Source organism: Anopheles maculipalpis, chromosome 2RL (genome assembly GCF_943734695.1).
Source record: "Anopheles maculipalpis chromosome 2RL, idAnoMacuDA_375_x, whole genome shotgun sequence".
Taxonomy (NCBI): Eukaryota; Metazoa; Arthropoda; class Insecta; order Diptera; family Culicidae; genus Anopheles; species Anopheles maculipalpis.
In genome coordinates this window covers 2,135,357-2,152,157 of record NC_064871.1, presented here as the reverse complement: position 1 = coordinate 2,152,157, position 16,801 = coordinate 2,135,357, and the positions used below count along the sequence as shown (strand labels likewise).

General features: G+C 45.5%; 3 protein-coding genes across 3 annotated transcripts; 1 reads left to right on the top strand and 2 right to left on the bottom strand.

Annotated features, from left to right (window-relative positions):
* Positions 1-4,424: 4,424 nt before the first annotated feature.
* Positions 4,425-9,522, top strand: LOC126557145 (cationic amino acid transporter 2). Its single transcript, XM_050212821.1, has 10 exons — positions 4,425-4,550; positions 4,633-4,786; positions 4,887-5,018; positions 6,488-6,586; positions 7,032-7,240; positions 7,507-7,678; positions 7,752-8,351; positions 8,418-8,564; positions 8,631-8,796; positions 8,867-9,522. Exons 1-10 carry the CDS (start codon positions 4,425-4,427, stop codon positions 9,453-9,455), a joined length of 2,394 nt encoding a protein of 797 aa, XP_050068778.1. The 3' UTR covers positions 9,456-9,522.
* Positions 9,523-13,187: 3,665 nt separating this feature from the next.
* Positions 13,188-14,810, bottom strand: LOC126559973 (carboxypeptidase Q-like). The gene is made up of 3 exons (XM_050216133.1): positions 13,594-14,810; positions 13,404-13,529; positions 13,188-13,323 (listed from the first exon to the last, which is right to left on the bottom strand). Exons 1-3 carry the CDS (start codon positions 14,808-14,810, stop codon positions 13,188-13,190), a joined length of 1,479 nt encoding a protein of 492 aa, XP_050072090.1.
* Positions 14,811-15,116: 306 nt separating this feature from the next.
* On the bottom strand, positions 15,117-16,749 carry LOC126557891 (carboxypeptidase Q-like). The gene is made up of 3 exons (XM_050213800.1): positions 15,545-16,749; positions 15,356-15,478; positions 15,117-15,280 (listed from the first exon to the last, which is right to left on the bottom strand). Exons 1-3 carry the CDS (start codon positions 16,720-16,722, stop codon positions 15,133-15,135), a joined length of 1,449 nt encoding a protein of 482 aa, XP_050069757.1. The 5' UTR covers positions 16,723-16,749; the 3' UTR covers positions 15,117-15,132.
* Positions 16,750-16,801: the final 52 nt, after the last annotated feature.

The window sequence follows — 16,801 nt, the reverse complement described above, 5'->3', positions numbered from 1 at the left end:
AAACACTGTCCCACACCTTGGGCACACGAAGACGAAGCACAACTGCTAGCGTCTTCCAGCTCCTCTCATTACAGTTGCCATTTGCAGTCGTCAGCGTTCCGCTTTGCTTGGCGCTTCCTACACTCCCTACACCGACGACTACGGACCAGGTACTTTGGTCGTAAAGAAATCCTCCCGAGAGCGTTTATTTTTTATGGGCAAATAGAAAAAGTTTGCTTTTGTTTGTTTCGTGGGCAGGATAGGAAAGGCGTGTGAACAGTTTTTTTTCCCCGTTGAGGGAATGGTCAGCTCGTAACACCGGTACGATGCGGGAGAGGTTGAACAGACCCGGTGGTTAAAGGGGTTATTTTGCGGAAATTCTCACCATCCTCTTTCCGATGGTAGAAACAGGTTAGTTTTGCGAGCTGTGGATAGATTTTTTTTCCGATACGCTACTCCTTTCTACTCTAAAAAATCTTTCGGCGATGGAAGCTGGCGCCGCTGGATTTGGTTATGGTGATTTTTGTTTTATTATTCGGAATGAAAATATCGTCCTGAAATAGAATTTTCGCTATTGCATTTGTTTTTTGGCTCTGCTTGGTGCTTTTATTTTCCACCGGATAGGAAAACTTTTCAGTAATGTACTTTGTCGCACACCGGTGGTACAATCCGGTACCGGTTTTGCATTTTGAACAAGAAAAAAAAAAAGGATCGGAGCACTTTGCCCGAGATCGATGATGCAAATGAAGCATCGCAATCTATTTGTTATTCACGCTATCGGTTTGGCGGTGCACAAAAAGTGCAGCACCATCCATCCTAGCCACCGAGTGTACGGTACGGAGTTCCGGGAAAAATCATACCGTGTACCGTGTTCGGCAACACGTGGGTCGTACACGATCGATACGTCATTCCGATTGGAAAAGGGCGAGAGAGAAAGAGCACAGTCAAGAGGCAAGAACACAAGAAAACAAGAAGGAAGTGCATCCCTCCTGGAAGTCCTCCCGCTCAATGCAATGCTTCGAGTGTTAACGGAGAAAATTAACGTCCTGTGGACGTAAAGGACCCTGAGCACGAAAACCTTCCACCGACATGTGCTGCGCAACGGGTGCGCACGACGGTCATAATTAATACCTCGGAATAGTGGTGTTTTTTTTCTGCCGTAGTAATCCAGCCCCGACCAGACTAATTGCCCCATTCAATCATGGTGAAATATGTATGAAATTACACGTCACTTGTTTTCTCGAGCCGCGGCAGACGAACGGAGGATCGTAAGGATCGCTTTTGGCGTCTTGTGGCGAAATATTTTAAAATTAAAGTTGAATCAAAAAAGCACCTGGAATGATGTAGCAATGCATTTAGTGCCGACCCATTCCCACACTCGCCAGTTTCCCTTCAGGTCCCCCATCCCAAAGAAGAAGGGGGGCGACGTAAAATCGTGCCCAGCTAAATTGAAATTACATTTTAAATTGCCATAAAATTCTCTTATCTCATTTCGTTCGCTGAAGCACACGCGACGCAATCGCGAGCTGACCGAGCGCGGGTCGGGTGTAATTTTGTTAAAGAATGCATTTTATCGCATTCGAGAGCTCTCCACTACTGCTGGCAGGATAACCGACTGTTTAGGGTGGCAGCGAAACCTTCCATCCGCAGATAGGTAAACCACTAAACTCAAGCGGCAAAACATGGAAAAGCGTGTACCAATGCAAGTGGTAATGGAAAGCAATCTAGTAACAGTCATTTATAGTATAAAGAAGAGGGCGGAAACTAGCTGTCTTAGGACACGATGTAGATAAGAAGTAAAACACAGTTGTCAAGAAACATGTACGACATTTCTGTAGAGTTTGCTGGTTAAAAGCTGCGTGGCTGAAGCAATTTAATTCGCTCCAATATCGCACTCTTTGTAGTGGAAAATCAAGATCTCGTGGGCAATATTTTAATAACATCAAACAAGATTTTAGACCGGTCCTTGGTGGCGCTATACATGCGGACCAAGTACAGTACCTTCAACAGCCGAACACCCATAATGAACGGAGGAAAATAAAAATCAATAAAAAAATGAATAAAATGGATGTGGAAAACCAAAGAAAAAAAAAAACAAAACACCGGTTCACAAGCCGGTTATGGAGCGTGGGTTGTCAGTTTTGTGTTTCTTTGCTAAACTTTACCTCCACAAGATTCAGTATTTTTTGTTCAACTGAACGGCTGAGGCAAAAGTCGTCCTTTTTCCAAAGTCTCAAAGTTTTTCCCCCTACCCTCTCTGCGCCTCTGCTCGTGTTGGTTGAAAAGTTTGAAACAACAAACTGGCCAGCCAGTTGTGGGCCGGCCATGGAGAATGAACATAATCACATATTGCTTGCTGACTCGCAAACCGAGCGTGGGACAAAATGCCATTTTTAATTAGATGCTTCATTGCCGTAACGAATGGGAAACCCGTCAAAACGGGACCGCTTCTATGTAAGTTGGAGGACTGTTCATTCGCTGGACAAATGCTATTGCAATGGTCCCCCTGAAGCATCTGCCGGCCGATTGAGCCTCAAAGTTAACTTGCACAGTGGTTGAAGGATTACTGCGCTTATCGTCTGGGTTGTTGGGTGGTTCTCATGGGTGAAATTAGGCTGACGAATATTCGCGCTTAAAGCAGTCGAGCGGATTTGTTTCGTTTTTCCTGGAAGTACGCGGCATACTGCGCGGCACAATACGCTTACGAAGGGCATGGATTAGATTACCAGTACGAGGAACAATGTCGTTGCAAAATACATTAGCCCTCGGTAGATGGACTCCTGCAAAGCGGAACACACACACCAGCAAATCTGCTCGCAATCGTAAAGAAAGCATTTTCCACACCACATTCCAATCCCGGCAGCCAATATTCGAGGTACAGTGAGGTAAACAAACAAATTAGTTATTCTGTCCCAAGCAACTTCCGGTCCTTGGAAAGATTGTCGAACTGACATTTGCATCGGTGCCTTGTATAGTTTGCTTTAGTTCCATTTCTTGAATGAGAAAAAACACACACACAACGCGAAAGGCCGCCGAGACATATCCATCGCGTGACGCAGGCAGGAAAAGTTCGTGTTTTAATTGAAAACAAAAAAAAGCTATTAAAAAGCTTTTGGACCTTGGACGTTCCAGGGCACAAGGTTTTCTTCATAGCCGTCTTCGTGGATGTGTGGCAGTCTGGCGAACGGGACGGGTTCGTAAAATTAGCAAAATTTCATTTGATCAAGCATTTAATTTTCGCTTTTCTTTAACCTCACGATGCCGTGCGGTTTTGCTGCTGTTTGTCGGTTGGCTATGGCCACCAAACAATCGTCAGAATACTATACAACAAGCTCCCCACCGAAATGGAATTTTAATGATAATTCGTACAGTGTGCAGTCACAATAATGCTATTATTGTTCCGTCTCTGTTCTCTTTTGCCGTTGGCCAATTTTTTTTTTGCTTCATTTTTCGTTATTTCTTTATCCGAGCACGTCTCGAGCTTGGTACGGCAGCACGTTCTTCGTTCACGGCAGCGCCAGACGGTCGTCCACGTGTTGAGTCTTAATTTAATCGATTGCTGGCTAAAAATTGCTCAACAAGTCTTATGCTGGCGACAGAAGCTTGGGATGAAGTTTTCAAGTCAAGTAGAAAAGCACACGCACGCACACGCACATTCTTAAAACGATCTTGATGGAGCGCACCGTGTGTAATATGGTAACATATTATGCCGGTCCTGGCATCCTCCCCCAAACATGGCACAACACGTAGAACAATGAAGTGACATTGTGCAAAAGGCAATTTGTTCTCATTCGCGTATCGCGATTCCTACACACCGATCCTAGCGACGCAGGATAAACAGTGTGGGCAACCCCCATCATCATCATCATCATCATTGGATCGATCCACCACTCGAGGTCGGTCGTGTTATTTCGACGCAGGCATGATAATGGCATGGTAAATGGTTATCATGCGTCTGACATCAGCTCGTACAACAACGCGTGGAAAGCATCGCGGCCAAACCAAGATAGCTTTTGTACCATCGAGCTCGTGGTTCAATTTGCGTCTCGAGAGCTTTCCCGGGCTTGGGAGAGAAGATGGTTGGTTCCGTTCAAGAAAATGGCAAGAACTCGTGTGCAACAACCACCAGCCCAGGGTGCCACTTGCAAAGCAAACCATCATCATTCTCTATCAGCGCCTTATTGTGATTATTTTCCAACCCAACGAACGACCGTCTCACTCTCCACAGCTTTTGACAGTTTTCAGTTGGAGAGCATTCTGATTCTGAGCTCCATTTAATTAGCTGTACAGCATCAATTGCACCCTCATATATCAATTGCACAGTATGAGAGATTTTAACGATATGCCAATACGTTTTCGTCATATCTTCCACAGGTCCATCTGTTCGAAACGCTTGGCAGCGGACTTTAAACCGTACAGTCTGAAGCAACCGATACGGCAGCAGCATGAAGTTTTCCATTCCCATGCCTGGTGGTGGTACCGGGTTGGCCCTCTTCTCCAAACTTATTCGCACGAAAGATCTGCGCAAGCTGCAAGAGGAGGATCCCAACAGTACAAAGCCCAAGCTAACCGTAAGTAATCGATCGTGCCCTTAGAACGCTTGCATGAATCCTGACTGACTGACTGATCGCCATTCTACCTGTACGGCCACAGAAATGTCTAACCACACTCGATCTGACCTCGCTGGGTGTGGGCTCTTGTTGTGGTACCGGCATGTACCTGGTGGCCGGTATGGTTGCGCGAAACATCGCCGGACCGGGAGTAGTGCTTAGTTTTTTCATAGCAGCCGTAGCTAGTATATTTTCAGGTGAGTATCATCATTGTAGAAAGCGCGTGTTCTGCATGTCTGATGACTAATGCTTGGCGTTCGTTACCCGCCCCTCCTTACCTATCTCCTCAAATTCTAGGCGCCTGCTATGCTGAGTTCGGTGTACGAGTGCCACACACGTCCGGATCCGCGTACATGTATTCTTATGTTTCCGTGGGAGAGTTCGTAGCGTTTGTTATAGGATGGAATATGATATTAGAATATCTAATTGGTAAGTACGCTCTTCATCGTAGGCGAGTTCTAATTCCGACGCCTTCTAATCAAGCACACCTTCGCAATCAAGAGAGTTCGCCTTTCGGATACAGTCCTACATCAAATCGCACCAACTTTGAAACCGGCAAGCTCGCACACAGAAGCAGAACGGAAGAAGCGAAAAAGTGTGAATATTTTATAATGCACTTCATTTGATAATCAACCCCTCAATGAAGGAAAAGCCACTTGTCAACTGACTTTAGGGCGCTGGACGTCGGCTGGATCCGTCTGGACATGCCATTCCCGGTTTTTGTGTACATTGGGCCGGTTTTATTTCCGTTCGGTCACTCGCTCGCAAGAGTAAATCGAACAAAAGATCACTTTAACTAGCAGGCACTAGACAGCCTACCCAGAAGCCTGGCAGGACGACAGGGAGGCCCGTAGCCCAAGTGATGATAAAATATTTACTTTGCCAATTTCCCTTATGGTGGACATGAGTGCGATAAAGGATGTCCGTAAGGGACATTCGCTTCATGCTACCACCGACCGGCAGTTCAATGGTCCAATGGTACCAGCACAATAGATTGTCGCAACAGTTGGGTCCGTAGGGCGGAAACATCCGTTCCGAGATGGGTGCTGTAATTCACACGAACGCTGGCGAAACCATGTTTCCCTGTACCGGTGTAGGACGCTTTCTGACAGACCTAAAAACCACTGGACTCTCTCTTATCTCGACCCAACTTGTTTGCTCAACAGCGCGCGTCAAGTGACCATAACTGTGAACGAGGCCTGCCACCAAATGGTGCCTACGCAGTAGCCGTCGTCCAGTGTGTGCACATATGCCGGGTGTGGGTCGACGGGAATCAACCGTTTCCCATATCATCCAGAACTGTCCCTGCCCATCACGACGCCCCGTGCCACGTTCTCTGGTGCGAAAATAGCAGAAATGTGAAGAAGCTCTGTTTTTTCCGCTCCCTGGCCGTATGTCAAGCCGAAACGTGACTAAGTATAATGTGCATTGGTACAGATGCAACCTCATGACGGTGACTAATTGCTGCTGGCGCGCTGGTGGGCAAATGGTTCCACCCACGCCGAAACGGCACGGAATGCATGAAAGCGCTTTTAAGCTAATTTTCGTCCGACAACATCTGACGTCGACGATCGTCCGGGAGCGCTTGGGGGGAGGAGCCACGCAACGTGAAACTGTCCCGTTCATCCCGTGAGAGTGGACAGATTTTTATGGATCCCATTCGCCACCCCACCGGTGCTAGCGTATAGAAATCTCAATTAAAATGTCTACCTGGTCGGTCGACTCGTCGGTCCCTTCATCAGCCTGCGGGCACTGTGCACCGTTAAAGTGCAAAGCAATTTAGCGACGAAATTAATTCGCTCGATCTGTTTCTTTTTCCTCTCTCTCTCTCTCTCTCTCTCTCTCTCTCTCTCTCTCTCTCTATCTATCTATCTCTCTCTCTCTCTCTCTCACGGAAGGTACGAGCGCGTGTGCCTGCGCCCTTAGTGCTAGCTTCGATTCGCTATCGGGCGGCTTCATAGGTAGAAGCATAGCAGCATCAGTGGGGACCATATTCGGTACGTAGTAGCGGCGCGCAGTGTGCAGATGCATAGAGCGGAACAACCAAAAACTACACTCTTGCCTTTCTTTCTTGTTTTTCTGTTTCAACAACTGTTTACTATATCTTCTACTGCTTCCGGTTACTTTTGCCTAGCGTTTTGTTGCATTTTCGCTTAACTATTTTTCCAATTTTTGTTATCGTCTTTTGCTCGCTACTTCCTGACATTTTTTCATCATTTCCAGTTCGGTCTGATCTTCTTTCGAGTTGTTTCATAATTTTAATCATCAATAATCTTTATTTCGCCGACCGATCGTTAGCTGGCTGGCGCCCCTTTTTCTCTCGGTTTGCTGTCCCACAAAGTAACAATATATCGCATTTTGTTTCATGTTTTAAAATTTGTTTTTGATCAAACCATTATTGCCAATCATGCTACGCCTCCCACATTGCACGGACTAATGCAGGGCGGCCACCGGATTTCATCGCATTCGGCATTACGCTCGTAATGACTTTCATACTGGCGCTCGGTGCTAGCAAGTCGGTGCTCTTCAACAACGTACTCAACACGGTGAATCTTGCATCGTGGGTATTTATACTAACCGCAGGCTTGTTTTACGTCGACACCAACACCTGGACCGAGCACGAAGGTTTTCTGCCGTTTGGCTGGAGCGGGGTAGGTTAAAACATGGTTGCATTTCTTTGCAAAAGTTGTTCGATTCTGTTCTTTTTTGTCTCACCCGCTTATCCTCCGGGGTGGGGTGCATGTCAGGTGCATTGCATTTTTGCCTTTTTAAAGTAGAGGACTAATGGTCCTTGGGTTTTTCATTCTTTTCCGTGCCGGATGGAACCAAAGTGACATCAGCGAACGAATCAGTCTGAGTGGTTAGTCTCCTTTTTTTGCGAAAGATTTCAATCTACCTTTTCTTTGACTCCATCCAGGTATTTACTGGAGCGGCCACCTGCTTCTATGCCTTCATCGGGTTCGATATCATAGCGACGACCGGTGAGGAGGCTCACAATCCACAGAAAAGCATCCCAAAAGCAATCGTAGGTTCGCTAGTGATTGTCCTGATTGTGTACGTTACTAGCAGCTTCATTCTTACGTTAGTTGGTAAGATTTCTCTAGCCTGGCACGTACCCGATCGTCCTAGAATAGGATTTAACAACTCTTCTTTATTCCACAGTTCCTTACGATCACATCGATACCGGGTCTGCGTTGGTACAAATGTGGACCTACGTTGGAGCGCCCAAGTGTCGAGCGTTGGTCGCAATCGGTGCCACGGCTGGACTCAGCGTTGCCATGTTTGGTTCCATGTTTCCAATGCCGCGTGTAATTTACGCCATGGCCCAAGATGGTTTGGTGTTCCGGCAGCTTTCGCAGCTTTGGGCAAAAACGGGAGTTCCTGGAATAGCGACAATCGGCAGTGGCATAGCGGCATCTCTAGTGGCCCTTACCGTGCAGCTCGAAGTTCTGGTTGAAATGATGTCGATTGGAACGTTACTAGCGTACACACTCGTATCGACCTGTGTCTTGATCCTGCGCTATCAACCCCATAGTACCTCGCTGGTTGATCTACTGCCTGCGCAGCTTCGTACACCACAGCCACCGAGTACTCCGGACCCTACCACCCAGCAGCGTGTGGTCAAAGCGAACGTTATGGTAAAGAAAATTATGCGAGGGTCACCCGACTCGGACGATAGTTATGGTGAGGATAGCCCCGAAGAGTATATGGGTCGTGACGATCAGTTCCTGGTGTCGGATCGTACGGAGAACAAATTTTACGGTAAGAAGGGTTGATTGCGGTATACTTTTGAGAGATCTTGAGCAAATCTTCCGATTTTTCCATCAGGTGCAGTACACGGAGCATCACAAGGCGGTGATGATACCTTCACGATATGGGGATGCGATTATATTGGACGCAAGATTCAGCAATATGCCTACCTTTGTCCTGGGTTTTTCCCCTGGATTAGACCCGGCCCAGCCACTCACGAATCAGGTAAAGAGCGCATAAAATGTAAAATCAGCCAAACCACATTATTAAACGGAACGTTTCGTCTTGCAGGAATGTACGTAACGAAGCTTGTGGGGCTAATGTATGTGTGCATATTTCTGCTAGACCTCTTTATGGCGATTGGTCTGATGGGGACGTTCTTTTCGCTGGCGTACACCGTACTGGTGCTGAGCATTATTTGGATTCTGCTCGTTATCTCACGACAGCCTCAGAACCGGTACGTTTGGTAACAATTTCCCATCTTATACTCCTATTCCATAAGCTACAATTGTTGGCTCTTCTTACAGATATGCATTATCGTTCCTCACGCCTGGACTTCCATTCATTCCCACGATCGCAATCACGGTAAACATTTACCTAATATTCAAGCTCAGTATTCTCACACTGGTACGCTTTACCGTGTGGATGACGCTCGGATTAATCATGTACTTCTACTACGGCATCACGCACAGCTCGCTAGAGAATCCGAGCGAGGAGTTTGAACTAACCGTCGATAATAATGGTTCGGCCGCTCCCGGTCTCAAACTAGATGTTCCTTCCGCTACCAAGACAAAGCCTAGCAAACGTCAGCACGCCGAACCGGTGTGGGATCGCCACGGTTACGAGAACCGTATGGCCACGAATGACGAAGGCGAGTATCAGTGGTCCACAACGAACCAGCAGCCTAACAACACCAATCCATACAACTGGAACTCCAACGATACGTGGGGTGATCGGACCATCTACGATCCTCCACCACAATCAACGAACATTTTCCAACCTCCGCCATCATCCACGGTTCCCGCGACATCTGCCCGACCGACGTCTGAGGTTAAAAAGGATGGCTTCGGTATGTTCTACAACGAGTCCGCGAGCTACCCAACCTGGGACGACTAAAGTAAGCCGGGACGTGCCGTCGCAATCATTCCACTTGTACATAATGCACGCTGGAACCGTTCGAGGCATTTGCCGAATCTCGTCATCCTTCTCCCAAGACAAACGTCCGTCATTGGTTTCGTTCGTTCGGATACGTGATTTTGAAATTAAGTTCGTGAGATCTCTCTCGATTATTATTAACGCATTTCTCCATCCATAACAAACTCCAGAGGAAGTTTCCTATTTGAGCACGTTGTACATCGTTAACAGTGCGTAGTGAAGAATGTGATAAAATGCAAAGACACTCTAATACAAAACACACATACAGACAGCAAAGGTAATTGCAAAACATATCCCTAAGTTAAGTTAGAATTATATTAGCAGGGAGGGTTTTTTGGTAGAGGACGACTCTTGATTTTTATCGGCAGCTATGGGACAATCTTGGGATGGACTATTTTTTCGACCACGTAACATTAGGTTACCTGTTTTTAAATTGTACCATGTACTACTTGTTAGAGATGAATTTACTGTAGGGTACTTTTGATTAACCTTCTTCTGAATAGCTCCTCACGAAGCGATTCAACGGATGTTTCCAATTGAGTTTGATTTACCGCACTTCAGTTATTAACGTGAACGCTCGGATAGAGACAGCATATGATGATGGTGGTGACCGGGTTTCTTCTCAAGGTACACAAATATATATCTATATTAATGCGACGCGATTTAATGCTACGATCTACAAGCTAACTCTACCTGATATAGGAAAGGCAATCAGACCGAATCGTGTGTAATTTAGTGTAGTTAAATAGTGGAGACATTCTCTTACGAACGAGCGCGTTCTTTGGCACTGTACAATTTGGCGCACATTCCAAATTATGACATTCTTTATCGTCACTCGCACTCATCTTCAATGCATACATACGATAAGATGGTGTAACTCTGAAACAAACGCACGTTGTATCTTTCCTGCAATATCATTAATCGACGACATGATGGCGATGGTCAGGGCAAGCCCAAAACTAGTAGCGCGTTAGCGTAAAACCCGGGAAAGAAGGAAATGTACGATTTTAGATAGTTAGCTAGCCCTTCGAAGAGTTGTGTTGGCAATGGCAGTGATTCGGAGAACGGTGGCGAACAGTCGAATAGAACACGAAGGGTTGGCTTATACAAATTCTAACGATTATACATATTTGAAGCGAGTGTAAGATAGTAACGCATGTGCCATGAGTAAAGCAGTGACGGACACTGATCACATTGGGCACAAAGAAAGAAACAATGTAAAAAGAACAGCAAACAGGACATCGGCATCGGCGATGCTCCACTACAAAAGCTACAGATGTGGTAGATGTAGCTTACTCACTGTTACGTTTAAAGAGATGAATTTAATGCAAGAAAACTGTTTCCGATTTTCGTTTTTAAATTCTGTAACGGTTGTCTTTGTACGCGCAGCAAGAAAAAATTTATCACATTCGTTATCCGATCATAAAGGAGCAAAGATTTACTTTTAGCGACTTGCATCAACTTGTTAAACATTGCTTCCGGTTTTCCTTTTTCCCATACTCGTAACATGTTGCATACGATTAGAATGTGTTTGCGTGAAAAAAAGAAGAAAGGAAATCAACGTGATGAAAACCAAAGTTCATTTCCCCTAAACCTCTGAACACGTCATGCAGAACCATTCATTGTCAACCACATAAACACACACTAAACAATCCGGTAATATTCAAAAATATAAAAACTTGTTCAAACGGTGGTTCATACACGATAAAATAAACATTAAAAAATAGACATTACGTACGCATACGCAAAAACAAGTGAGAAATCAGTATCTTTCATCAAATTAAGTGATATTTTACTGTTGAAGTTGTTGATTGAGTAACATAATAATTATAACGATAATAAACAAACAAGTATATACATATAATATCGACGACAAAACAAAAAAAAAAAGATCGAGAAGTACACGTGGAGGGATCCAAAGGATAGGAGAAACACGATACCACTACTACTGCTAATCTATGCATTGTTAAGCTGTACATTTTTGTTGTATAAAATCAAATCCTCTCATTCACTACATGTTAATATACCGGAGCTCTCTACATCAACTGCTCGATCGCAATAACATCATCCCGCAGTAAACCATCGCGTAGCGTCGAAATGTGTGTATGTCTATTTGGTAGAAACTGCGCTAAGAAAATCTAAAGGCTACCTAATATTGAGTAGCAACGCACATCAGCAAGCAGAACCAGTAAAAAAAAATAATATAAATGCAAAAGAGCTTTTCAGTTTAGGTTCCCTCGTCCAATATCAACGATCGATCGTAACTGTAACGAATACCAAAAAAACACCGAGAATTGAAACACGAAAAAACGCAGATCTAAATTTGCATTCGGTGGTAACTTTCACCGTTCATAAATTAGCAATATATTTAGCGAAACAAAGCTGAAACCAAAAACCACCAAACCGTTGGCAGCACAACCAAACTATCGTTCCACATGAGATCGCGAATCGAATTTTGCAGAGCGATAGCACCAACCAAAAAACAAAGTTTTGACTTTTCTAAGTGTGATATTTACCTGTACACAATTTCAAATAGATAAATCGGACTATTATGCAAATACGCTCGCAACAACACACCTAAAATACATCATCAACTGTCAGGATGCTCTTACTCTACAGCATGAAACCGATGCCATTTTCGCATGGCTAGGGCGATTCGCCACTTGTCCACAACTTACTCGAGCAACTAAACCCAAAGGATTTAATGTACAAACAATACACACATAACAGCTGTTAGCAATGGCTCTAGAGAACTGGAGCAGGCATACTACCAAACGAACAAAACACATGTGTCTGAGTCAGACTAGCATGTGTGCACCACAGTCATTAGTCCTTGTCAGCAGCGTCCTGATGGGCGTCAAACCAAACGGGCAAAAAAATAAAACAAGCTCCAGTTATTATATAAATATACAACTTAAAGTATATACCTTATACATATATAGCTAGTACGTCTATTTCAATTTTTTCCTCCATGCGCTACTCAACCCAAGCGCCCAGTTCTACCAGTGTACTAATTCTTTACGTGTGTAGCCATTATGAAAAAAGAAACGAGAAACAATTATGCAACAACAAAAAACCCATAAAAAGACAGTGTAATTGCAAAACGCAAAGGTGAGAAGCCGTGTTAGGATGGGAAGAATCTCGATAAACTAACTAAACTCGGAAGAATCCGTTAATGAGGCAAGCTAACAAGAGAACATAACTAGCAAAATAGAACATCTAGCATAATTAAGTTCTGAACAAAGGTTGAACAGTTAAACGGGAACGGGCATGAATATACACAGTACGTGTTTGTTGAGTTATCTTAGTGTAAACGGGACAGAAAACACATCACTATGCAAAAAGAAATGAACAAACAAAACAAAATCCCATTATATATTGCCGACGTGCAAGATCCAGTCATTCATTAATCAGCTCTTCAAACTCTAAGAACATCCTTGCGAAAGTGTTACATTGCGTCGGTCGGATTAAAACGGTTGAGAAGAGTAAACGGAACCATTACGCAAACACATGAAAAGCAACAAGGAAAACTAAAAGTACATAACTAAATTAAAGAGTAAAAGCAAAAACAAGAAAGAAAATATAAAATGCAATAAAATTAAACAAAGAGCAAAGCACTTATCAGCGTTTCGCGGTCCGAACATGCATAGGTTTAAGATTTATTTAGAGCATCTGTATAACGCTCGGTGGTTTTCAAGGCATCACATCCTTAGGCATGCTAACGCTTAGATCAGCCACAACGTAGGCAGCAGCAGCCCAGAGAGCCACACATTTATCTAGATTTTTAGGATCCTCCACTGCCATCGTATCACCAGCGGAGTGATGGAACCTGAATGGCGGAACGGTGTCGTGTTATTAATGTCACACATTTTAGCACCACTAAAAATAGTAACTATGTGAGCTACTTACCAGAAATATTTGTCGTTTTTGTTCAGCAAAGACGCTCCCGGGAAACCACGCGTTGTCCAGTGACTGATATCCGGTCCTCCGTCGGTGGGTGTTTCGAACTCGGTCGCGTTCAGTGGAGCCATCAGTCTAGAATAAGGAATGAAGTATGTTACTTCAAACTGACAAGAATTGCACCTAAGTATTCGCTTACTTCACAATTTCCCGAAAAATACATTCGGCATCAGCATTGCCGACAAAATCGAGTCCACGTGGCTCAAATGTGCCGATGTCTGATTCGAAGAAGAAATTAAATTCTTTCGATTCTTGAGACTTGTGTGCCTCCTTGTAAGCTGCTCCACCGTACAGGCCCTCCTCTTCACCCGTCCATAGGATGGCACGAATGGTACGCCGTGGCCGGAGTCCCATCGCCTTCAGAAACGTTAATGCTTTCCATGAAATCATCGCACCGCCTCCGTCATCCATCGCACCAACACCAACATCCCAGCTGTCCAAGTGGCCGGAAACGACCACAACCGATGTGTTGGTGTAGTTGGTCCCCACCAGCTCACCGATCGTATTTCTCGATATGACCGGTTCCATCGGTCGGTCGGCCATTTCCAGATGGATTTCCATCGTCTCACCTCGCCGATACTTTCGGAGCAGCATCTGGGCGTCCTCCACCGTAACACAAGCGACGGGGATCTTTTTCACGTCATCCTGATAATGTTGCTGGCCCGTATGCGGTGACCCTATCGAGAACGGGGTAATTGAACGGACGAGCGCTGCTACGGCACCCTTTCGTGAAGCAACAGAAGCTGCCTGACTGCGATAAACTACCGTACGGCCGTAGCTCTCCCAGACTGGAGCAAACACCACAATCTTGCCGCGCACTTGTTCCGCCGGTATGGCTTCGAACTCTTTGAACGATTCTACGGCCAACACTTCAGCGATAATGCCTCCGCGAGGCGTACCGACGCTACTGCCAAGTCCCAGTAGCGGCAAATTCTTGTGGAAGGGTTTTACCAACTCAGCACTCTCGTAACCACGTACCCAGTGCGGAACAGACGCGTTCTCCGTGTGGACGTTTTCCAGTCCATCGGCTTTCATTTTATCGACAACGTAATCGATCGCTTTTTCTAGCTGCTCACTGCCAGCCACCCTTGCTCCGAACGTATCGACCAGCTCCGCCAGACTGTCCCACGTCTGGCCAGCATATTTACCGTGCACTATCTTGTCGGCGATCGATTTTACGATCGGTTGATACCCATGAATCTCTTTCAGCAATGCATCCGGCAAATCACAGCTTCCATCGCTTTGCTTACCGAACGTGTCGATCCTATTGTCGGCCACTCCGGCATTTGCTGGTCGGTCACCAAACAGCAGCAGCAGTCCAGCAACGGTTGCGAACAGAATACCGGGACCAGTCATTCCTTCGGAAGGTGCACGATTACAATGAACCGATCATGGAACTACGCACGATCGACTTACTTATCGCTGACTGTAGCCGCACAGCTGCTTCACGATGGCGATAGAGAATAATAAACAACGCGCAAGAGTGAGATAGAAAAGGAAGGGTTACATACACCCGTTTCGGTCACGCGTGCTGTGGATTGTTTACAACGCCACAGTGACATTTGAAGTTTTTGCGGCAAATCGCGACAGCAGCAAAAAAAAAAAAAGCAATTTTCATATCAGTAGTGCTGTGATTGTGTGTATTTTCTTGATCGGAGATAGAAATATACTTTTCATTCTAGTTGAAGCTGTAATCGATAACATTTTTCGGAATATCGATGCTTAAATCGGCAATCACGTATGAAGCTGCAGCCCACAGTGCAGTGATTTTGTCCAAAGCCGCAGGATCTTCCAGCTCGATCGTGTCCCCTTCTGTGTGATGATACCTGTGAAATGATTTGCAAGTGTTGAAACACCCCCCACAAGTTTTATTACGGTCGCGCTTTCACTATATCACTCACCAAAAGTAGTTTTCATTCTTGTTGCGCAATGAGACGCCGGGGAAACCTCTTCTTACCCAGTTGCCGATGTCCGATCCTACGGATCCTTGCGTGAAGGTGAAATCGTTGAATCCGGTCATCAGTCTGTAAGGTAAGTGGAAACTCTCGTTTGTTAGCTAAATTTGTTACAAGCGAAAGCTGCTAACATACTTAGCCACTTCTGCAAAAATGCACTGCGCATCGTTGTTTCCGGCAAAGTCCAGTCCGGTAGGCTCAAACGTACCTGAATCGGACTCAAAGAATACGTTAAACTCTTGTTTTTCGTCCTCGGCATGTTGCCTTTCGTATACACTTGCGCCTTCTAAGTACTGTTCCTCGGCCGTCCAGTAAATGGCACGAATAGTGCGCCTTGGTCGTAATCCCATTGCCTTGAGGAACGTTATGGCTTTCCACGAGACAAATACGCCACCAGCATCATCCGAAGCACCAGTACCCACATCCCAACTGTCCATGTGACCCGAAACAACCACCACAGAGGTGTTTTTGAAAGTATGTCCTTCCAGCTCCCCGATCGTATTGCGCGATACCGTAGGTTCGAGATTGGCGGCTTCCATTTTCAGATGAACAATCATTTTATCTCCTCGTCGGAACTTACGCAACAGCAGCATTGCATCTTCAACTGCAATGGCTGCCGCTGGAATACGTTGAACATCTGGATCATACTCGAGTGTTCCGGTGTGAGGCGTTCCGATTGAGAATGGAGTCATCGAACGTATCAATACAGCTGCAGCACCCTTTTTCGCTGCTACTGATGGTGATTCGTAACGGTAACGACCTGTTGGTCCATATCCAACCCAGGCAGGAGCAAAGACTACAATCTTTCCCTTCACTTGTTCTTCAGTGAAATGATCGAACTCCTCGAAAGACTCTACAGCAATCACTTCCGCTGTTATTCCTTGTGGTGGTGTTCCGACCGATTTTCCAAGTCCCAGCATGGGGAGATTCTTCTTGAAAGGCTCCACCAACTCTGCCCATTCTCGTCCACGCTGCCAGTTTGACACGATGGCTTCCTCGGTGTGCACATTATCGAGTCCTTCGTTGATCATCTCCTGGACTGCAAAATCGATCGCATCTTCTAGCTGCTTCGTACCGGTGAGCCGTGGACCAAATCGATCCGTAAACTCGAGCAAACTCTGCCAGGTTTTTCCTGCATATTCACCCGACACGATGTGATGGAAAATGGAATCCACCACAGACTGATATCCGGCTATCTCTTCACGAAGTCCAGGTGGAAGCTCACAACCGTTGCTATGGACCGTAACGAAGCCATTTGTAACGAACAATACAGCGCAAAGCACACTGAGGAATGGCACCTTCACCCAAAACATGATGGACAACGAATGAACCTAAGTACTTGAGTATTAAGGCGGTGATACTAGCGCTTGCATTATATCAGCCCACTTGGAA